Source organism: Notamacropus eugenii, chromosome 2 (assembly GCF_028372415.1).
Source record: "Notamacropus eugenii isolate mMacEug1 chromosome 2, mMacEug1.pri_v2, whole genome shotgun sequence".
Lineage (NCBI taxonomy): Eukaryota > Metazoa > Chordata > Mammalia > Diprotodontia > Macropodidae > Notamacropus > Notamacropus eugenii.
This window is the reverse complement of record NC_092873.1, coordinates 22,907,743-22,931,649: the sequence shown is the minus strand read 5'-3', so window position 1 is coordinate 22,931,649 and position 23,907 is coordinate 22,907,743. Positions and strand designations below refer to the sequence as shown.

At 45.8% G+C, this 23,907-nt stretch overlaps 1 protein-coding gene across 10 annotated transcripts in view; it reads left to right on the top strand.

Moving 5' to 3' along the window:
• SHANK2 (SH3 and multiple ankyrin repeat domains 2) overlaps nucleotides 1–23,907 on the top strand; it is a 709,321-nt gene that overhangs the window by 447,836 nt on the left and 237,578 nt on the right. For all 10 annotated transcript variants that reach the window (XM_072639430.1, XM_072639427.1, XM_072639424.1 and 7 more), the window contains 2 exons: nucleotides 12,190–12,272; nucleotides 13,882–14,006. In XM_072639430.1, coding sequence (XP_072495531.1) covers nucleotides 12,190–12,272; nucleotides 13,882–14,006 — 208 coding nt within the window. The remainder of the gene's footprint in view (nucleotides 1–12,189; nucleotides 12,273–13,881; nucleotides 14,007–23,907) is intronic.

Here is a 23,907-nt window from a genome sequence, read left to right as displayed (position 1 = left end):
GTCACCGACAAGCAGCGGAGGGAATACCTGCCAAGGTCACTCAGGGCTCCTGTGGTGCTCCCTGGCTCTGTGGATGTCTTGCTGCCTTCCTTTCTCATTTCCATCTGTTGGGAAATTTCTAGGACAGCCACTGCTTGTCTTTTCCCTAGAGGTACCTCTTTCTAATAGTTTCCCACCTCCTCCTTAGCTCTAATAGGATCCCAGGTGCTATCCAACTGCTGAATCCAGTGGTGGCAGAGCAATGAAGGTGGTGGCTGTTTTCTCCCATTCCCCAAGACTGGCCACCACCTATCTTCTGCCTAACAGAGGGGATTTAAGAGGTGAGACACCAATTCTCTGATAGTGATTCTCTTGAGACATTCCTCATGGATGGAGCCTTCCTGGGAGCTCCATGATCTGTCTCATATCCAGTCCCACCATGCCAGGAAATGTGTTGCTCCTGTAAGCTTTTTTTTGCTCTATTTTTACAGAGATTTGCAGAGGGGTCAGGGGACATCCCTACAGCAGGAATATTATCTGAGCAGCCCCACCAAAAGCCTGAGCTCCTTGTCATTAGAAATCACACCCCTCTTCTAGCCTTATGCCCCCCATTCCTCATAGACGTTTTAGTCTTCTACCTCCTTACAACTGACCCTGTTGTCAGACATTTCAGCCCCTTGTCCTTCTATTATCCATCTTTGCCCTAATAATTCTCAAACTTGAATCCTCTCCCCACCCTTACTTATCCTCCTGGGATTTTAAATCCCCGACTTCAATCCCACTCTCCCAAAGCAGCCTGCAGCCTCTCTTCTCTCTCTCTCTCTCTCTCTCTCTCTCTCTCTCTCTCTCTCTCTCTCTCTCTCTCTCTCTCTCTCTCTCTCTCTCTCTCTCCCCCTCTCCCCCTCTCCCCCTCTCCCCCCCCCTCTCTCTCCCTCCCTCCCTCCTCTCACCACTCCCTTTCTCTCCTCCTCTCTCTGCTCTTGAGCATCTTTCTTCCATCCTTCCCTTTCCCTGGGCTTTGCCACTTCATTCATTCCTACTTCATTCATTCCTTCCCTTTCACTTTTAACATTTTTATCTCTACTAATTTCTCCTCTTTCTTCTAAAGGTCTTGTCTATCCTTAAAACAAAGGGGAAAGCCTTTCATTGACACCCATCCCCTATCTCCTCCACTTCCCTGCTAAGCTTTTAGAAGAACTCATGTCTACTCACTCTCTCAACTTCCTTCATGCTCCTTATTTCTCAGCCACTGGCATTCTGGCCTTGGACCCACCACCACCACCACTTGAATGAAACTTTTCTCAGAAGTAAACAATTATTTCTTAATTACAAAATACTGAGCCTTTCTTCAGGCCTTACTCATTATTCTTCACATCTCTACAAAGAACCCACTGAGGCTCTCAGCTGCCCACTGCTCCAGAATTTTTTTCCTGGGTTTTAGTGAGTGTTTTCTCCTGGCTAGGTGACCAGTTATGCTTCCTCAGGCTCAGCAAAGGCTGGATCAGCATTTCTGTTCCACAGACCTTGAGTGGAAGTAGATGGCAAAGTGGGAAAAAACTGCCCTTGAAGGCAGGAAAGACTGGAGTCAAATCCATTCTCTGACACATATGAGGCAGAGAAATCACAGCAAGTCATTTGATTCTCAGTCCTCTAAGACTGAGTTGTAGAGAAAATGCCATTCTTCACTAGTAGAAAGAGTTTTCTCTCCCAGGAATTCCTCAGACAGAGGACACTACAGGTCCAGTTCTTAGCCCTGTGTACTTCACTTCTTAGGTAAAGAAGGGGTCCTAACACTTGTCCACTTTCTTCATAAGGTTTTTATGTGAATGACATGAGATCACATGTAGGATTTGATAGACACATCTAGTAAGCACTTACTGTGTACCAGGTATTATGCTGGCTACTCCAAAAGTGCTAATGACATATGATCTGGGCCTAGTGAGGATGGCTGTTGTTGTCTGGGCTGATTGAATGGTTGATTGATTGATCACCTCTATGCAGATGGTGCAGATTTGTGTATAGAATTGGGGATGAAGCTTGTTCTGCTTGGTACCAGAGGGCAGTACAAGGAATAGTAAGGGTGGGGGAGAGATGGGGGGATGGGAGATTAAAAAGAGGTCACTTTGGCGCTGTTATAAAGGAAGAGCTTGCTGATAATTAGAACATATCCCTGGCACAGTCTACAGTACCTAGATTATAGTAAACACTTAAAAATATAGGTTCTTGTGGATATTATGTGATACTTGGCTCTCTGGGGGTAGGGGGTAGAGGAAGGCAGGAAAGGAGTCTAGGATGGAGGGATAGGGTAAAGTGAGGCTAAACTATCCAGAATATACTATAAGAAGCAGTATTTTCACTTTTAAACAGGATACAAAAAAGACAGCCATTTAGTAAGATAAGTATTTAGCAACTTAGTGAGCTGTTAAAACACATACAACTTCCCTTCTTCTTTCAGAGAAAAGGGGAAAAAAGGAAGATTTTAAGTGCAATAATACCAGTTTAAATGCTAATAATTGTTTAGGGGCACATGAGAGGTGTCTTCAAGTAGCTAAAGGGCTCTCCTGTCCTGTCCTGTGGAAGAGGGATCAACTTTGTCTTGTGAGACCCTAGGGGGGAAAGCCAGGAGCATTGGGGCAGAAGGGTAGAACAAAAAGACAGATTTAGATTAGGTATCAGAAAAACCTTCCTCACAATGAGAGCTGGCTCAGTAGAATGGGCTGCCTGGGGAAGGAGGGATGGAACTTTCCCCATCATTGGCGATCTCCCAGGAAAGTCCAGCTGTGACCCATTGTAGGATATATTGTATGAAGGATGGTTGTTCAGGTATTTTATATGAATCAGCCAGCTATTAAGCACCTACTGTGTGCCTAGCCCTGTGTATAAAAAAAAAAGGCAAAAACCATCCCATGACCTCAAAGAGCTCATAGTCCAATGGGGAGACTCTGTGAAGAGGTTTCCTTGGGAAAGATACTGGAGTGTTTTGCCATTTCCTTCTCCAGCTCATTTGACTGATGAGGAAACTGAGGCAAACAGGGTGAAGTGACTTGCCCAGGGTCACACAACTACTAAGTGTCTGAGGCCAGATTTGAACTTAGTTTTCCCTGACTGTAGGCTGGGTGCTCTGTCCAGCACCACCTAGCTGCCATGTAGAGTAAATGGAGAAGAATAGAGTGTAAAAAGACAGAAATGGCAAGAAAGGGCCAGCTTGGAAAGAGTCAGAAATGTCAAAAGACTTTGTTTCTGAACCTGGAGGCAATGGGGAGTCAGAGAAGTCTATTGAGGGGCATGGGGGATGAATGATATGGTCAGACCTGCACTTTAAGGATAACACTTGGGCAGCTACGGAGGATGGAGTGAACTGGAGAGAGACTTGGGGCTGGGATGCTGATGCATAGTGACCATGTTGTATATAAGAGACCCTAGGAAAATCCCAGAAAGGAGATTTGGTGCCTGATTAGGCATGTGGAATGTGAATGAGGAGGCAGGGACAACAGTGAGACTACAAGCCAGGTGAGCAGGAGGAGGGTGGAATGGGAGAAGGAGGTAGAGTGTGGGGATAAGGAGGAGTTTGGTTTTAGATGTGTGGAGTTTGAAATACCTATAGCCAGTTCAAAATGTGTAGGAGTCAGCTGGAGGTGCAAGACTGGCATTCAGGAAAGAGATTAAGGCTGGATATTTGGACCAGAAAGTTGGGAAGAGCCTCTGTGGTAAGTACTATAGAGAGTCAGAGTGGGAGACTGCCTTGCTTCTAGGACAGCCCAGTTGAGTTTAGTTCACATGAGTGTGTGAGAGTGTGTTTCTCAAGCTCTAGACAGCAGCACAAGATTAGTAGAAAAGGAAGTAGATGGGGGAAAGCAATCCAGGTTTGGTGACTGGACAAGGGGATGACGGATTCACAAAGGAAATTGGGCAAGGAAGGCAAGTGCAACCAGGGTCAACTGATGGAACAGTATTGGAGGGCAAAGTTTGAGACCCCGCTAAAATTAAAGAACAAGGTTAAGGGCCCTAAGGTAGAGGGGAAAATGGAATAAGAAAATATTATGATCAGATAAAGGGATCTCAGAGTTCATGAACATGGAAATGGAACATTTGTGGGTGGTGGCAAGATCGAGGGGATGACTACCTCTGTGTGTAGCTGAGATGGGATGGAGGAGTATGTCATGGAAATTGAATAGATCAAGTTAGAGTACTTGAGAGAATATCCATATAATAACCTTAATGATAATCACTAGCACTTACCTGGTACTTTAAGATTAGCGAAGTACTTTACATATGTGTATCTTAGAATCTAATGCCATTATTATCCCCATTTATAGATGAAGAAACTGAGGTGATAGATAAGTGGCTAGCCCAGTTTCACACAGCTAAATAAGTGTCTGAAACAGATTAGAACTCAGGCCTTCTTACTCTGTCACTTATTGTTATCGATCAGAGGTCTCTTTCTGATGCAGACTATAAAACAATGCTCATGGACATTCTGTTTTTCAGAGGCAACTTTTACTTCTCATCACATTTCATTTTCAAAAAATTGCTATTGTCTGGTTAAGTCTTTCAGTACATGGCCTATGTTTCAATGGGCTTGCAGATTTGTTAATGTCATATTGTCCCCCTCGGGAGGGATGGAAACATCTGAGTGTTAAGTACTCAGATCATAAGTAGATTTTGAATGGTCCCAAGATGCCCCTGTCCTTCAGTTAGTCATTGAGACTTTTGTCCAATTTAAAAAGAGGAAAAACCCTCAATGTGTCAGATGCCAGGGTCACCATCTCCACAGAGACTCCTCCATCCCTGGTTGTCACCATCTGCTCTGCCCAAACGGGCCTCACAGTACAAGTTGAAATGCCATGAGCAATGGGGAAGCCAGACCCACCTCGGGGTCCATCCTCTTCCTGCCAGGGACGGCCTGATTTCCTGTGGCCCTCTATTTTCACCTCCTCCAGGATCAGGAGATGCTGCCAGAGGAACTTGTTCAGTGACTGATGAATCCTAAACACCAGCTGGCAGGATGGGCACCAGCCAGCCTCCAGGTCCTTGCCACATGGTTTGGAGGGTAGGCAGCAGCCCACGCTGGAGTGGAGTGGAGTGGAGAAGCAGCCTTCAGTGCTTGGCTCGAGGGCCTGGTGGGGAGAAAGGGACCTAGGGCAGTTGTATTAACTCAGCCTGTGCTGAGACACATATGTGTGGAGCAGAGCTTTGCCGCCTGTGTTGCTTGATTTCTCTGCAGTCCCAGGACCTGAGAATTTGATCTAAAGCCAGAAGGAATTCAAGAAGACCATCTAGTTTAATACCCCTCATTTGTCAAGGAGAAAACTTAGGGTGAGGTCCGGGGAGTTGAGGTGATTTTGATTTGCTCACAGTCTCTCAGCTAGTAAGTGCCTGAGCCAGCATTCAGACCCAGCATTTCCCGATTCCCAGACCTTTACACTGTCCTTTGCACCATATTGCCTCTCATCTAATGCAATCCCCTCATTTGAAAGAGGAGGAAACACATCAACTCATAGCAGCCTGGATTTCCTCTGTCTCATCCTTTAAAGTTGAGATCATTATTTGGAAGCTTCATCACCAGCAGACCCCCTGCCTTCCCTCCTCTCTCTGAGACCTCTCACTTTCATTCTCTGACCCTGACTCAAAGCAAAGCATCAGAAAATGATAAATTTAGAGCTGTCCAGGACCTTAAAGGCCATTGAGTTCAACCTTCTCATTATGTGGATGAGGAAACCTAGGTACAGCAAGTCCTGGGTCAAACCGCCAATGGGTATCAGAGGTGTGATTTCGATCCAGGGCTTCCTGACTCCAAAAGCCAACATGGCATTTTGCCATATTGCCTCTCAAGTGTTGGCACAGGATCCCAAGCATCCCGAGAGTGGGATAATACAGTGACATCTTCAGGTTGGTGGTGCTTCTGCCCCTTAGTCAAGAAACCTGGGAGAATAAATAGCCAGTCTCTGAATTCAGTTGGTGCTCCTTATCCAGCCAAGTCCCCAGTGAGGCCCACGGGTCATTTTTTGGGACTTCTGCTCATAAAAATAACAAAGATGTAAAGGATGAGCATCTTTTCCCTCCACCGACCCAAATGACCCATCAATGACTTAGCCTCCAGGCTTGCTTGAGACAAACAAAGGCTAACTCACTGCCCCCCTAACTAAGCCAGTTCCCACAGGCAGCAGTGCCCCTCTCCCCCCTGCCAGGTGCCCAGATACTTACCTAAGTGCTGGGGATGCAGAGAGGTGTGAAAGAGGCCCTGCTCTTCAGGAGGGTACAGCCTATTAATGCATAATGAGGAGGAGCAGTCACCCATCAGGGGCAGTGGGGGAATCAGAAAGATCTAGTTCCAAGTGCTGTTTCTGACTCCCTGGTAAATGACCTTGGGATAGACACTTAGCTCCCCAGGCACCCAAGGATTTCCCTAAGGCCAGATCTGACAGAGAAGTAGCTGATCATCATCAGTAGAGGAAGGGTCTACAGCAGGACTTATCTATTCCAAGGAAATAATAGGTATGAACCACCAGCACCACCACCAAGACCACTAACACCACTGCCGCCACCACCACTAATGCCACCACTAACACCACTAACACCACTGCCACCACCACCACTAATGCCACCACTAACACCACCACCACCACCACCACTAAGAACTACCACTGCCACCACCACCACTAACACCACTGCCGCCACCACCACTAACACCACTGCCGCCACCACCACTAATGCCACCACTAACACCACTGCCGCCACCACCACTAATGCCACCACTAACACCACTGCCACCACCACCACTAATGCCACCACTAATACCACTGCCGCCACCACCACTAATGCCACCAATAACACCACCACCAACACCGCCACCACCGCTAATGCCACCACTAACACCACCAACACCACCACTAACATCAGTAATACAGCATAGGAAGAGCAATGATCATCCCTAGCATTTATAGCATGCTTTGCAGTTTGTAAAATCCTCCACAGACATGACTTAACTTGATGCTTCTAGCCACCTTGTAAGGTGAACTATAGGAATTATTATTACCATTTTACTGAGGAATTAACTGAGGCACTAGTAAATATGAACCCAGGTCTTCATGATTCCAAGTCCAATGAACTCTCTCCATGACTAGAGTATGTAGCATATGTCCTAGGGAAAGGGCTGGATTGGAGGTCAGGTTCTGTCACTGATTGCATCATCAACCTCTCTGGGCCTCAGTTACCTTCTTTGCATAATCAGTGGCTTGAGTGAGCATTTAATGACTTTGGATGGGAACCCTACCTTGAAGCATCTACCATTCTGGGGTATGGATGGGCAAGGGCAGCTAGGGATGTAAGAAGAAAAGGATTTCTCAGGTGCAAATGCGTTCACGTACTCACCATGCTAGAAAAGTGTGCAAATGTCACAAATGTATATACTGTGCTACAGCAGTGTGCAAATGCCACACACACATACACCCTGCTAGAAAAATGTGCAACATACACACATATACACACACACATCCTCATTTAGGGTTAGAATTGGTGTGCAGACACCCTAGGCCTCTCCAAAACCAAACTGTGCTCTCCCTCTCTGCTTTCATTGATCAGGAAGGATTTGCCATGTGGCTAGGGTTCAGAGGGCTCCTGGTTCTCAGGCTCCATTCAAGCATTTCATCCAACATTAAGCCAAGAACCACATAACTGCCTCTAATTCTTTCAACCTTTTGTGATGTGAATCAGTGCTTTGTGGTTTTCAGGTTTGTAAAGCCAGCAGAAAAAGCAAAGCTGGAAACGAGCATCTCTGATTCTCCTCTGTTTCAAAGCTTGCTCCCTGAGGTGCTGGAAGAGCCTTCCCCCATCCAGCCCAGGGAAAAAATGCTTCCCAGACTGGGCCTGGGTCTTCAGACCAAGCTCAGTGTGGGCTCTTGGCAACCAGAGCAAATTTGTGCTGGTTTGAGAAAGTTCTTGCTCACCTGTCTTTAATTGCAGAAATTGATTCGGGGAATTGATTCATCCCAGGAGAAGGGACCTCAAGGACTAGCCTGGCTCTGCTTCTCTCAGTGCTTGCCACCCATTCAGTGAAGCAGCTCCATTCCTTCTAGCTCCCTCCAGGTATTCATGGATAGGGTCATGGCCAACAGCAGTGCCTACCATTTTGCTGGCTTTTCTCAAACCCACTCCCTTGAATCCCACAGTATGGTGAAAATGTGTCCACATCCATTTTCCTGCATTCACTTGTATTCCCATAGAGGCCACAGAATGAGTAAAGATACAGAGTGGGAGAATGACTTGTGGGTGCTCAAATCTAGCATGGATAGAGCAGAGGGCATGGGGCGGGAAATCTCGGGACCATAAACTGAGAGCTAAAGGTGGGGCTCAAATACCACCTTAGCCAATGCCTTAATTTTGCAGATGAGGGAGCTGAAGACAAAGGCTATGAAGACAGTAAGCTGTAAGACTTGAACCTGGATCCTCAGGGCCATGACTTTTTCTACTGCCTTGTACCAATGTGCTTTGGTGAGAGAGGGCTTATTGGGAGATACGGTAGGACAGGGGCAATCACAGATTTAGAGAGACCCACAGAGGTCATCTTGTTCAGCCTCCACTTTTTATCAATGAGACAACTGAGGCCCAAAGGATTGACCAGAGAGGTCATACCCTAGCAAGGTCAGGATTTGAACCCAGTCCTTTTGAATACAAATCACTGACTCCTTTATTTTTTCAATCGGCATTACTAAGCACTTTTATGATCTTACTTTCTGTTTGGGGGAACCCTGTAGATTTCAGTCTTTTCATGAAACTTCGTGAGTACCAGGATAAGTTATCTGTACTTTTTTCTGTAAGCAGTAGGGAGCCATTGAAGCCTTCTGAGCAGGGAACAGTCCCAAGATGAGCAATGATTTCTATTCTATTTGCGTTGGTGAGGAGGCTGGGTTAGAGGGAGCAGAGGTGAGACATGGAAAGAAGAATTTGAGAACTCCTACTGCATTGGGTTTGGGTGGTAGGTGGTGAGAACCTGAACTGAGCTGTTGGGAAGTAAGAGACAACAGCACTGGGCATCTGATTAGATGTGGGGAGAGACTGGCACTTGAGGCCAGATGTTGGGGATTGCAGGAGTGCATCCTAGGGATGAGTGGCAAAAAGCAAGGGAACTGTGGAGCTAGAATTTGGGGACTGGCTCTTCAGGTGGGTGAGGCACCTGAAAATTGAGGTGATGGTTAAAGGGAGCAGCTATGGCCATCGAGAAGGAGAGTGTTGTTACATTTAGGGGGTCATAGGTGAGTAAGGGACTGGAGGAGGCAATGTTAGAGAAGTAGAAAGAAAACAAAGAGACTGCCATGGCAAAGAAGTGAGACTTTAGAGAATGAAGAGGCCAGCGAAGTTGGAAAGTTCAAAGACAACACCCAAGGATGATTGGCTCATGGGGTTAAAGGGCATGGGTTCGAGAATCCTGCCTCTGGTGCTTCCTCCTTGTGTATTCTTGGGCAAGACAAGTAAGATCCCTAGACCTGAATTTTCTCTTCTGTATAAATGGAGAAGCATCCCACCCCCAACCCCAACTATGGCCATCCCCATTACCAACAGCATCTGCCTTTCCTACAGAGTGTTCTGTGTGTTAATGTTTAAAAAACTCTTGATGGGTTCCATATCTCCCTCAACTCCCCAGAAACTGGCTCTCTCCTCTCCCCTGTGCCCTTTCCTACACGGTCTCTGCCCCTTGACATTCTACTGTCTCTCAGGTCCCAGCTCAAATACCACTTCCATAAAGACTCTCCTGAAAACATCTCTTCCCTGCTTCCAGAAAAAAGCTGGAAATAATTTCTCCCTCATGTGATCTCATAACACTTCATTCTCCATTCATGCACTAATTATACTCTTTTTTTTGTGCTAATTATATCCTGACGTATTTTATTTATGCATCTACATCTTATCTCCCATACTAGAGTATACTGGGAATGTGTTTTCATTTTAGAGAGGATTCCGTGTTCAGGTGTGGGTTGCACTTAGATGGCCCCTGAGGGCCCTTCCAAGTCTGAGGTTTTCTGGTTCTGAAAAGAAAGAAGTTACTTGTCCAAGGCAATGACATGACATTGAAATGGAGGAATTGTGGCATACAGAGGTTAGCTGACTTGTCTGAGGCCACATAGTGAGAGTATCAGAAGTGAATTTGAAGTCCAGGTATTTCCAATTCCAGGAGGGCCTGTAATAAGGCTAGATGGTCTAAGGTCCCTTCAGACATTGAAGCTGGTGAAAACTGAGCCAGCCCACTGGTCATTCCCTGAGGGACTTTAGCACTGAGTCCTCCAAACCTTCCTGTTATAAATGCCTCAGTGCAGGGGAGGGTCTTTCTTTCTGCCTTTGTTTGAGGGAAGAGTGACTGGGGGGAGGGATTATTCTGGACCACTGGCTGAGGAAAACAGCAGAGTCAGGATGGACACTAGGTTCTGAGAATAAGCTCTGGGCAAGGCTTCCCTTCTCTCATCAGTAAACAGTCTGACCATCTTATTTCCTTTCCATAAGTGATGAAACCCAGACACCAGAGAAACTGTGTTTCTTTCACAAACTTCTTAAATTCCATGTTTTCCGTTTACCCTGAGATTTCCTCCTTAGTATACTTGAGTAAAGGAGATCTAGGTTCAGATCTTGCCTCTGATGCTTACTGGCTATGTGTTCCATTCCATGAAGGCTAGCTTAATGTCAGCAGACTTGCCAGCCAGTCCCACCCATGAAGACCCCCAGGGCTTCCCTTCTATTCTCAATCAGACCTCATGCACAGTAGCCTCATTGAATTCTTGGCGCTGTTCTAAGCTGGCTTTTGCTCAGCAAAGATAAGAGGGGAAGGAAGGAGGGAGAATGGCATATTCCCATCTGCCCCCAAGACCCTTGGTCATTGTGGATTGCAGACGTCATTAATTTCACCCTTGCTCCCACTGGCCATGGACAAGAGCATCAGCATTTCTACTGAGACCCTTGACTTTGGCCATTCCATGATGCCCTCTACGTCTGGACTCAACTTCTTAACTCTCTGGAGAGTACGTCTGAGCAGAGTCTTGTGGACACATGCTTCTTCTCCCCTAAGTCAAAGGGATTGGAGCTTCTGAAAGGCTAGAGCAAGGGAGCTGAAGGGGTGTGTGCGCGTGTGTGAGGGAGGGAGGGGGAGAGAAAGAGAGAGAGAGAGAGAGAGAGAGAGAGAGAGAGAGAGAGAGAGAGAGAGAGAAGAGAGTTTAACAAAATAACTCAGACGAACTGAGGCCGAGAAGGTTAGGAATTTTCATTGGGAGAGGGGGTAAATGGTGCCTCCCCATTCCCTGCAGTCTTGTCCTGAGTTCTTGATAACTGGGGGTGGGGAGAAAAGATTCCCGGCCATCGCATGGTCTTTGGGGTGTCTCTCCACGTCTCATCACTTCTCCCTGGCTTGTTTTTGCTCGCTGTAGCTCCCTGCACCCAGGCAGAAGCTGCCAGGATCATGACTGCATTCTCGGGAAGCCCCAGCCTCTCCACTGCTGTTTGACTGATGCTCCTGCTCGTTACTATTTCAATTATGCAGATTCTTGATGCCGGGGAGGTTTGTGGCGGATGACGCCAAGGCAGCTGCCCGCCGTGCCCATTGTCGGCTCGTCAGCTGATCGGGGGTGGGAGGGGGGCTCTTCTTGCAGCAGCCAGCATGCAGTTCGATTGAGAGGGGGCTCTGGGGGCGACGTACAGCTCTGTGACTCGCTTGTGCCTTCAGCCAGCTCATGCAGGGGGCAGAGCAGATCGGCGAGCTCTCGAAGATGCTGCCTTATCTCGCTCTGGCTTGGCTTCCCGCGGGCTTCCCCGGAAGATGCAGCAGGCTCAGCCACACCAAGGGGGCTTGGGAATGAGGAAGCTCGGCCAGCCCACTTAGTTCCCTCGTTGGCGAGTGCAAGCCAGCCCCCGGCTGACATGATCGCCTCTCCGTTCAGCCTTTCTCCGGGAATGCACCCCCCCATGCACGGCTCCAGAGCTCTCTCTGTTCTCCCTTGAACTCCCATTGTGTCATGCTCTCATTCAGCGCTCAGCTTGCCCCCGCTGCTTTTCGCTGTCCGTACCACTACCACCGGCCTCTGCTGCTCTGGTTGGCCCATGTTTCTCAGATTCTTCAGTCTGGTGTGATTTGGGGGCTATGACGATGAACCTGCCTGGCGGAGGAGCAGCGGCTGCCGTGATGATGGTGGGCTATAATAATGGGCGCTATCCCCGGAATTCTCTCTACAGTGACTGCATTATCGAGGAGAAGACAGTGGTCCTGCAAAAGAAAGACAATGAAGGCTTTGGCTTCGTGCTGCGAGGGGCTAAAGGTAAGGCCACCTGGGGGACCAGGATGTATTCACGTGTGTGTATGTGTGTGTGTGCATGCCTGCCTGCCTGCGGGAGAGAGGCTGTCCAAACCTAAATGTCGGCCTGGCTTCTTCTAAGGCACTTGGTTGCTAGACAACTGTTCCGAGGCTGCCAGCACACAAGTCCTAGGCATTCGGGGGCCTTACTGGGGGAATTCTTGCTCAGTGATCTTCTCTGCACAATATGGCTTTGCATGGGGCTGCTGCCTTCCCCTCCTTCCTTTAAAGCAGTGCCTGTGACTGAGGCCCGCAGGCTGTTGTCATGTGTGAGCATGGCAGCTGTTCTCGGCCTCATGGAGGCACCCAGCCTCAAGTTGAGGTACTGGGGAATGGCTCCTGGCTGCCCACAGACTGGGAATTAGAGAGGCTTTGTGGGGCTCAGAGGGGCATGCCTCCGGGAAGGAGACCTCCTAGGTCAAGTGGGGGACCCCTCAGCTCCCACCTCCTCTGCTTCCTGACCTATGGGAGCAGCTGCTCATCAGTTCCCTTCCAAGCCTTCACGTCTCTGACCAACTTGTGGACTTTCCTTGGAAAGCCTAGCCTGGCAAAATGGATTCGACTTTATTCAAGGGAAAGGCCACACGTGGGCTGTGTTTTAGTGGAAAGAGGGACAGGGGCAGAGCATGCAGGCATTATTACCACTGCATCAGGCCTGTCTGTCTCTGCCTTGGCTTCGTTATGAACCTTCCTTCTGTGCCCTCTCCCTGCCCAACTTTTCTTAGAGATCAGTCCAGAAACTGTGTGTGTGTGTGTGTATGTGTGTGTGTGTGTGTGTGTGTGTGTGAGAGAGAGAGAGAGAGAGAGAGAGAGAGAGAGAGAGAGAGAGAGAGAGAGAGAATGTGTATGTGGTGCTGTCTCCCTTCAATCTGTTAACACAGTTTATTCATCTGCTCACAGACCCACAATGCCCATGGAAGTGTCTCTCAGGTGCTAGAGTCAATGTGTAGTCCAACACACCTTAATTGGAGGGGGGGGGGTCCCCATAGTTATGCCTCTGCCTCCTTGACAACAGGGTCTGGAGTTCTTTGAGGCCTCAGTGCTCCTGGAAGTGGAAGCCACAAAGTCTTGAACTCCCTTGAGAGTGACAGAGTCCAAATCCAGATCCCCAGTGAGACCAGAATCATTTTGCCCTTGGCATGGGGAAGCCAGTTCCCAGGTTCCTTGTCTACAGAGCTGAAAATCACAGCCAAGATTCAGTGTGGTGCTTTGCTGGTCCTACATGTCAGAGGAGGAACTCTTCCATTTTTAGAATAGAAATTGTTTAGTCACGGATGATTCCAAAGAGAATGACAGACATGTAGATATATAGTACAAGGGCCCATCACTGCCTGTTTCTAACAGATGGGTGTGGGAGAGACAGAGGGACTCTAGAGGCCTCCTTCATCTGGTGGCCTGAGAGTTCACAGCCTACCCTCTTTCTTGGCTGGGAGGGGTACTAGGCCTTCCTATGCTCAGTGAGAAGCCATTATGGACCCCTTCTCACAGAATGCTTCAAGACCATGCACAGGATTGGGCCCAAAGGAAATGTTTTCCCAAGTTTGACTAAGGTATGTATTCTTTGTCCTTCAAGCTGATACTCCAATTGAAGAGTTTACCCCAACGCCAGCATTCCCTGCCCTGCAGTATCTGGAGTCCGTGGATGAAGGAGGAGTAGCATGGCAGGCAGGCTTGAGAACTGGTGACTTCCTCATCGAGGTAGGACACAGAGGCATGTTCAATGTTTTTCTGAAGGGTGCCGTGGCTCTCATCATAGGGGAAGGGGAGTTCGTTCGGTGGCGTGAGTCCAGATGTGCCATCAGTGGCACCTGAAGCGGTGGCTAACAACTCCAACTTCAGTTTTCTTGGCTGTATGTGATTCTCCTACATTTATGTGGTTTGATTTTGCTTTTTGTCCATAGTGATCACTTGAGAACAGGAAAGTGGCCTATTTGGTGAGAATGTTGGCTCTTAGGATCCTCGGTGGACTGGGACAGATGCAGTAGTATTCCAGAAAGATTGTTGGAATGCTTTTTTGTGAGGGTTCAAGGGGACATCCTCAGTCACCTTGGGCTAGAATGACTTTGTTTGGAGATCAAGATTAGGCCATAGCACTCCTTGAATTTCTAAGAAGCCAGTCGATTAGTTTTTGTTGGTGTCAGGTGAGATAACACTTGAGAAAGAGGTTTTTTTTACAAAGTTGGGTAATGTTGGCCTTATTGGGGTGGGAGGAAGGGAAAAGTGGCAGGGCAAGAGAAGACTTTGAGACTCAATGAGTGAAAAAGGACACTAAAAAGTACTGAGTGTTAACAAGGTATCTTATGGGGAAATACTCTTGCTGGTACAGAGAACAGCACACACATAGGGCAGAAAGGGTAGGTGCCCACACCAGAACCTATGGGAAGTCAAAGGGGAATATTAAATCCTCTTACTCATGGTGGCATATAGGTTAGTCCATAAGTGCCTGCAAATCTCAAGCCTTTCGTTGAGAATGAATGAATGTGCCTTTATTTTGTCTGTTGGTTTTTCCTCCTAAAGTCATGTTTGTTCCCTGTTCTTTGGGATGGAAATGAGTTTCACTAAACTAAAAACTCCACTGAAAGGAGCATGGCACTAACTTGAAGGCTCCTGCTACAGGTGATCTCACTCCCTACCTCCATGCACCTATGAGGAAGAAAGATTGGGAATCTGAAACATGAGCAGAGGGGAGGTCATCAGGGCCTCTGAGAAAGGGAAACTTCTTTGCCAGGTTGTAAGCATCCAAATTGCCCTAATATGTCACCACCATTATTTGAATTCAAAGGCTTGAGTGTACCCTCATTTTGTCCCATGTTTTCAGTTTTGACTGCACAGCTGCTGAGTGTTGGTGAGAACCTTTCACCCCAGACTGACACTGGATTGGGAACTAGCATGGCGGTGAAAATCAAGTTGGACTCATGTTACTGTTGTCCATTTGGGGAGATTTCTTTTCCTTTGCAAATGCTCAGAATCCATCCTGAATACATGTTTCACCTAATTATTGGAAGTTCTATTTCCATGTTTCGTTGACAACTCAAGGCCTTGGCTGGAATCATGAGCCAGGTGGGACTCTTGTCCATCTCTCAGTGTTTGAAGTTTAACCAGAGAAGAGAAAGCTCTGGTTTTCTGTTGCTTCATGTTTTAAATAGATTTTTAATCCGCATGGAAATGCAGTGAAATGGAGTTGAATCATTTTCTGTAGGATGCAGGAGTGATGTCAGACCCGCTTCCTGGAATGTGTGTGTCTATGTGTCTGTGTGTGGGTATGTGTGCGCGTGCGCATACACACACACACACACACACACACACACACACACACACACACATGTTCCAGCCAGCCTGTGGAGGGAGTCACTGAGCAGAGTGCCTTTCATTGCATGTGGGAATACATGAATAAGGGTGACTGGGGACAAGAGAGTGACCACTCTATTCAGCTTTAGGGACTTGTTTATAGAAAAGTCCATGGGAGAAATATAGGGCTGGCAGATGTCTGGACGTGCCATTTAGCAGATGTATTTGTTGGGGGAATCTCAAAAGAGAGGTGTATTGAGATATGGCACCATCATCTACATATGGAAAGAAAACTATACCTAATCTGTACTTGGAAAACCATTGACTATGGTATGGCATTTAGCTGTACATCGAGGTAAGCAGAATGTTCTTGGGTGTTGTTGTTAACCTTGGTGAGAGAGTCATGGGCTCATTTGGTTTTGTTTTGTTTTTTTTCTTGAAAGCTCCTCATCAAAGTAATCCCAAGCCTTAGCTGGATGGGGGGAGTCCTCACCTAAGTAATTTTTCTAACAGACCACTTCTGGATTCTCCAGGATGAGCTTCATGTAATGCCTAGGCCTATAGCTGTGTGAAAAATGTGAGATGTACATACAGGTCATTGGACCACAGGTAACGTAGCTCATTCCAGTGACCAGTTAATTTATCAGGTAGCATATGTGAAACACAGAAAGGAATCTGCTGATAGTGCTTTTTAGTGTACAGTGAGAATTGTACTATGGCACAGTCAGAGGGGTGGGGAAGCACAACTCTGCAGATCCTGTCCCTGAGAAACCATGGTCTGCAGCTAAGTATCTGTTGGATGATTTCCTCTTGACCCACTTTGCCCACTGAGATTCTGAAATCCCACTGCCTTTGCCTATGGATGCTCTGTCTGGACTGGACTGACTTTGGAATTTGAAGGGGGTTTGGGGGAAGGGTAAGAGGGTAGGGAGAGACACTTTTTCCTGTGAATATTTGCAGTGTATGGGGAATAGTTTAAGTTGCTGGATGGTATTGCTACAGACCCTCCCTGACAGAGGAGGATAGCCAGTGGTCCCCAAGGCCTTTACTTTGCCATTTTATAGAAAGGTCTCACTTCCTTATGTCCCTAGGCTCTGCTTTTTCTCTTCCCCCACCAGGGTTGTTGCCTGCCTAACCATTTAGAAGGGAAGGGATGGAAACTCCTCTGTTACTCTCTGATCAGGAAAGTCAAAGGTTAATGGAAGTTTGAGTATGATCCAAGTTCGCACAACAATCATGGTTTCATTGGACACCAGCACTAGGGGTCACCCCAGGAAACAGAAGGAGGCACCTTAGGGCAAATACAAAGGATGACCCTTCCTATGGAGGATCATTGCCCTGAGAGTTGGTTGCCCCTAAAAATATATCATTTCATGAACAGTTGGGTGAATTCATGGCTGATTGGTCTGAAGACAGTTTCAAAAGGAAAGCTAGAAATGCTTAGAGATTATCCTGAACACTTCCTCCCACCCCAGAAGCATTTCCCAGCAAGCCCTAGGCTAAAGAAACCCTTGGTTCTAACGCAGTTTGGCCTTTTGTGCATTTGATGTTCTCAAGTTAGTATCCTAGCACAATAGAACACGGTGATTTTTAAAGTTTGTATTGTAGAGCTCTCCTCAGTAGCCAACCTTGAAATCTGACTTACAATAAGACCTGGATTTTTTTTTTCCCAGGCTCCCATTTTGAAACCACAGATTGGGCCCTCATGCTGTTTTGGTCCAGCTGTGAACTCTCTTTTATCTAAGAAATGCCTACCTAGAAAGGAAGGGTTTTTAATATTCAGAGTAGTTGGGCTTAACTTTGCTTTGGTGGCTCACTCCTTAATTAGTTTCATGTGGTTGTCATCAGGGAAGCTACCGGAGAGCTCCAGTGACTTCTGTTGTGTTTTGTTTTCTTGATACTCAAGTGCCTCATCCATTTGGTGCATTAATTTCACTAAGTATGTTTCCCCCACAATTATCCTCTAAGATAGTTGCTACTGGCTGGGCAGGAAAAGGAAGAATTGACTCTTTATTTCTTTGGGTTAAATGTTTGCTCAAAAGAGAGTCTGGTCCCCTAAAAAAAAGTAATTTCACCATCAAAGACCAAGGGGTTTTTCTTTTTTAGCAAAACCTTTTGAAATCTGGCTTCTTGCTATTTTCCTAAGAGACTAGATATCTTATAAACAGTTCTCCAGCTGTGCCTTGTGAATAGAATGATTAAGATTTGATCTGTACCTCCATGTGAACATTCATCATTTTCTGCTCCACTAGACTGCGATTATTGACAGATTAGACAACCCCACTTGTGGGGACAGGGGCATCTCCAACTTCCTTAGAAGATCATGGGACATGGTGAAAAACTTACTGGCTTTGGATTAGTAGGCCCTGAGTTCAAAAGCCAACTTTGTCTCCTTCCTACTGTGCTATCCTGGGCAAGCCCCTTCACCTCTCAGCAACTCTACCCTCCACTCTGAAACGAGGGCTTGTATTAAATGCTTCCTGTGTTCTCTTCCGGCCTTGCCACCTCTGTTTCTGGGATTCTGTGAGACTGGATTTCTGTGTGACATAAAAAACAGGAATCGGAGTCCAAGCTGGCAGCAAACACTGTATGGGAATACTTCTACACACTTTGAGTCTATGAGCCCACTGATGTGGGCATTCACTCTGTCAATCTGCAAATACTTACAGACACATGAAATGTAAGTAATTGGCAAGGGCATGAAGAGGCCAAGCTGTGACACCCAATGTGGACACAGAGCACTTGAGCTCAAGTTGGCTTTATTGCTTAATACAGGTGTGGTCTGGGGCAAGTCAAATCATGACTCTTCCTCAGTTTCCTTCTGCATTTGACTTAATGACTCTGAAGTACCTTCCTAATCTAAACCAGTTTAAACAGGATCCCTCAGATTTTGTAAGGTGATAATGGTCCTGAGAATAATGGATTTCAGGTGATTACTTGTCTGACTATTCAATGGTTTCTTAACAAGACAAGCTAATAATTCAGATACTCATGTCACACATGTATTGGTGACAACAGTAAGGATTGAACAATTATAAAGTTGGAAGAGAACTGAAAAATCATCTTATGCAACCCACTATACAATATAAGGATTCCTTTTTTAATTTATTTTTCAATTAATAAGCATATATCTTCTTTCTTTCTCTTCCTCTCTCCCATTAGGAAAAAAAGTGAAAAAGAAAATATACAAGGATCCCTTTTGTAACACCTCAGCTTTGCTTGAATACTTCCAGTAAGGGGGGGATCATTACCTCAAAAATAACCCATTCCATTATTGCGCAGTTCTCGTCATACATTCATCTCCATTCTTTCTCCTAGGATGACCCAGAATTCTAATTTTAAATAAGCCAAGAGAACCTCCTCCAGTCTTCCTTTCTCACCCCTATTCTTTCAACCATTCCCCATGTGACATAGTTTTGAGACCTTTCCTAGAGTGCCCTCCAGATCGTGGGTTCCTTTTCCTTAGAAGTCTTCAAACAGTGGCTGGATGATGCTTGTAAGGTCTGTGATAGTGGGGATTTCTTGCATGTATCACTGAGGTCCCTTCCAACTTTCAAATTCCATGATTGTGTCATTTTGGTCAATGTCTTTCTTGAAATGTCATACGTACAGCAGAACGTGATTTTTTCGAGGTGCCCTGTCCTGGGGAGGACTCTCACCAATCAGCTTAGGCCATTGTACCTCCCTTAATTCAGCCTAGGATTTCACTCACTGACTTTGGTCTCTGTTGGGGGTGTAAGCTCAGTTCCATGTGGACAGTCTCGGGCAGGTAAAGGTGAGAACTCTAAGGTTTAGAAGTCCTCAACAGGTCTCAGCCCAGTCATTCATGTGGAGTCTTCTTTCAATTAGGACTCCCTCATCCCTAGTCCTCTTTTCCTTGAACTTCTGTCAGTCCAGGTGTTCCCTATGCTTTATTTATGTAGATTATTCTTAAATATCCAAATTTCACAAATTCTCCTCAGCCCTGTTTAATTTCATCTTGTTAGTTCTAGGCCTGTGTTTCAGCCTGCCAAGATCTCTGAATCCTCATTCCCTTGTCCAACTGATTCTTGACATCCTGCCTGGTTTTGGATCATGTGAAAAATTGAATGGTATGTTTTCTGCCTTACTATTAATAAAAAAACTGACATTTATCTTGTTCTCTAAGGTTTGCAGAGCAACTTACCTTCTTTCACTTGATCCTCCCAACCACCCTGGGAGGTAGTTATCCCAGTTTTATAGATGAGGAAACAAGATCCAAGTAGTCAAGTGGCTTGTCTAGAGTCACACACCTAGTAAGTGTCTGAGGAAGGATTCAAATCCATTTGGTCCTCCCTGAAAGTCCAACCATGACACCATGCAATTAATGGGTCAGGACCAAGGACAGGTCTCAGTAACTTCCCCACTAGAAATGTCCCTCCCAACAGTATTGGGCTCTTCAGCTACAACCCTTCCCTTTTCCATGAAGCCTTCTTTGACCCTCCCCTTTCCTTTGAGCTCTTGGAGATCTTTGTCCTTCACCCTTCAGACTCTAATTGATATCATTCTTATTTCTTGTCCAATATGATTCTGTGCCACTTGGAGACTGGGTCTTATCTGTTTTCCTTCATGCCCAAAACCCAAGACTTTTCATGTTGTAAGTGTCCCATCAACATTTCTTGAATTGAACTAAATAAATAGTTCATGTTTCCCCATATCATCTGAAAAAATATTAATATTAAGCTAAATTAGGAGGTAACATTTATGTAGCGTTTTAAGTTTGCAAAACACTTTACCTAGCTTAGGTCATTTCATCCAGTTGACCATTTGTGGGATCGGTGCTATTATTCTCCCTGTTTTGCAGATGTGGAAACTGAGGCTCAGAGAGTGAAGTGACTTGCCCAGGGTCACACATCTAGTCAGTACCTCAAGAGATATAACGTAAGGCTCCCCAAATCCCAAGTCTAATGCTCTAGCCCCTGCCCCAGCTGTTTCTAATATCATGAGGGATTTTTGTCAGATACCTTGCTGAAATGGAGATATTCTGCTTCTACATCGTTCCCTTGATCTATCAATCCAGTCACTCTATTAAGAATTTTAATTTAGTTTCTTGATTAAATATTTTTTAAATTATCTTGATTAAAGACCAAACTCTGGTAATGTCAGGAGGAGGAAAAAACAATTACTAAATTTTGACTTAGGGTGCTGTTTACACTTTTCCTGTCAAAGCTAATTTTGTGTTTTAAGTGCAATGCTCCTAGGGAAGTACCTACCTCCAAACTGTTCAGATCTTGATTTCCCATCTGAAGCCCAGGCTAAGAAAACATGTTTCACTTTCTGGCACCTGTAATAGAGCAGAAGCCCTTTCTTCAAATGACGAATGAATTCCTTCAGCAAATACATTTTTATAATAGACTGTGTGCAAGGACTTGTACCTGATGTCATAAGAGGACAGAAAAATGGAGAAGACACTGTCTCTTCCTTGAAGATTAGAATCTAGGAGGGCAGATAAGACAAGGGAGCAAAGTCCTCTAGTAATAACAATAAATAAATCGTATTTCAATAGTACTTTGCATGGTTTAAAACTAATATCCTCTAAGTGTACTGAACCATAAGACAGAAGCAAAGTGTTCTGAGAGGGAGAGGTCAGTTCCATCAGGCATGATGCACCTGGAGATGACATCAAGCTGGATTTTGTATAATATTGATAGAAGTATATATCTAGAATTCCCCAGGCATGAATTTATTAATTATTCTTCATTTCCATGAGCCTTAGATAACTATAATATTGATATAAGAGCTATTAGCCATAGATAACTGCAACACACAAAAACACATATTGAATACGAGTGTTAATTTGAGAATGGTGCCTTCAAGACCTGATTTCCTTAAATTACCCTTCAGTTGTCATTGAATTGATCAGCTCCACAGAGCTGCTAGAGAGACGGCTCAGGGAGAAGCTGGAGTAGTAGGAAGCAGGTGCTAGAGCACTCCTAAGGACTGCCCTCCTGCCTGGTCATTCTCTCCCTTATATGAAGCACCAGGCTTCACTGCTTCAGGAAGCAATTCTGGAAGATAGCATCCATATTTTCCCTGCCGCAAACTGAGGCCTGGCGTAGAACCCAAACCTGGATCGGGTGACATGCCAGACCTCAATTGCTCATTTCCCCCGGTTCTAATATGGAAACATGCACATCTAACTTATTCTTGCTACCCTCCCTGCCTATCTAAGCTTCTTCTTGTCCTCATCTGGTTGGACTCTTCCCATGCATGGATGATCAGGCCCACGTATGCAGGCCACAGCCTGTTTTGGGGTTTGTGTTTTGTCTTCTTTCCTTTCCTTTTAACCAGTAGAAAATGTGTGCATACTCAGGAGAAGTCCAGTCTCATTTCAGTTTTCTCTTTTTGGTCATCTCCAGGTGAGGTCGTGAGATGATAGGTCCCAGAATGCCAAGACTTGAGGCCAGACCCTGTCAATGCCCCCTTGCCACATTTTCAAGGATCTCTTTGTGCTTGAAACACTGCACATCTCACTGATCTGAAGGCTGGAGGCTTTGCTGCAGCCGATCTGCTGACTAAGTGCATCCTCAGCCTTCCAGCAGCTGGACACTTGCCACCTGAATGTTATCTAGTTAAGTCAGCTCAACAAAATCCATTCAGGGTGGCAAGGGGTTAATGTCATTCACCTCCAGTCTTTGCTTTCAGATCTCATGTTTTATCCATCCATTGTTTTTAAACAACAAAACTAAAAATAGGTCAACAAAGAAATCTAGTATTATTTCATGCTTTCATTCACGCTGTGTGTCTGTCGACCTATAGGAGAACACTTTCCCTATAAAGCCTCAAGCATTGAGATTTGAATCTAGGTCTTCCCAAACTGGCCTTGATGGGGACTGAGAACCAGTGAGCTAATTAACTTCAGTCTCTGGGCCTGAGTCTGGAAGGGGCTCCCTCCTCCCCTCCGCCTCTTGGAACCTCTTACTTCCCACAGAGCACAGCTCAGAGGCTACCTTTCCTCTTCACCTCAGCTGGGAGCATTCTCTCCCTCTTTAAAATGGCTTTGTATTTACTCAGTCAAGTTGTAATTACTCTCTTGTCCCAGGATAATGTAAACTCCCCGTGGGTCAGGACGAGTTTCCTTTTAGTCTCTGTATCCCCAGCAGCTGTCCCAGAGCTTCGAACATAGTAATTAATGCTCCATTTGGGATGGACCCCAGAGGCCCTGGGGAGGGAGCCGAATGCCAGCCTGAGGCCACACCTGGTTTGTTTCCTCCTCCACTCCCCTTTCTCCTTTGATTGATGTCAACAAAACCATCCGAGTAGATGCTTCGTTTCCCAAGCATTAGGCTTGGTGGTGGAGCTGCTTCCTTGGGAGATCTGAGACAAATACCAGAATTTTGCCCAGAAATCAAAGGGTTCTTTTTAAAATCATTTCTGCAGACTTGGAATCTCATTTATTCATTTTGTACTCGAACAGTCTGAAACAATGATGACTCAAATTTAATCCAAAAGGGTTAGGAAAAAATTGTGTGTGTCTGTGTGTGTGTGTGTGTGTGTGTGTGTGTGTGTGTGTGTGTGCAGGGCTATGCTCCAGTCATCAGGAGCTGCCTGTGAGGATTGTTTGAAGGCAGTTTGCTGTGGTAGCTGCTTAATGGCAGTGCTGTATGGAGTTTGGTGATGATGATGGGCCTCTCTTGTCATCAACATGCACTGCCATCATTGTACATCATCTCTTGGTCTGGACTCTTCTTACATTGAGAAGCTTTGTGGAGGGGAGATGAGATAGCTCCAAGACCCCCTTCCAGCTCTCACCCTCTGTGGCTCTGAATAACAACTGAATATATGAACCTGTAGGGAGTTTTGCTTCCTTAGTAGAAAGTCATCAATAATTCAATCAACCAACCAACCATTCCATCAAAAAGCATGGATTATCTTGAAACAGATTAGATACAGAGTCTGGGAAAAAACTGACGATCAGAGAGTTAAGTGATATAACCCAGTGTTAAGTGACTACTTAGCCTATTTGCTTAATGGGAAGAAAAGGGGAGAAATGAACTTGAGGCATCATGGAACTGGGGGAGTGAACTCAGACTTCTATTCGATGACCCAGACTGAAATACTGACTGCTCCTTAATGTTTGTGTGTCATTGACAAAGTCACTTCCTTCACTGGATCTCAGTGTTCTTAGATGAATAACTAGAGGCTTGGATTAGATGTCCTTTCCACAGGTGATGAGTCTATGTTGGGGGAATGTTAAGCTTGAGAAGGATCTGCGTACAGCTTAGAACTTTTAGACAGTGGTAATCCAGGCTGACTCTAACTCTCTAGTCAAGACTTCTAGAAGTAGCAGAAA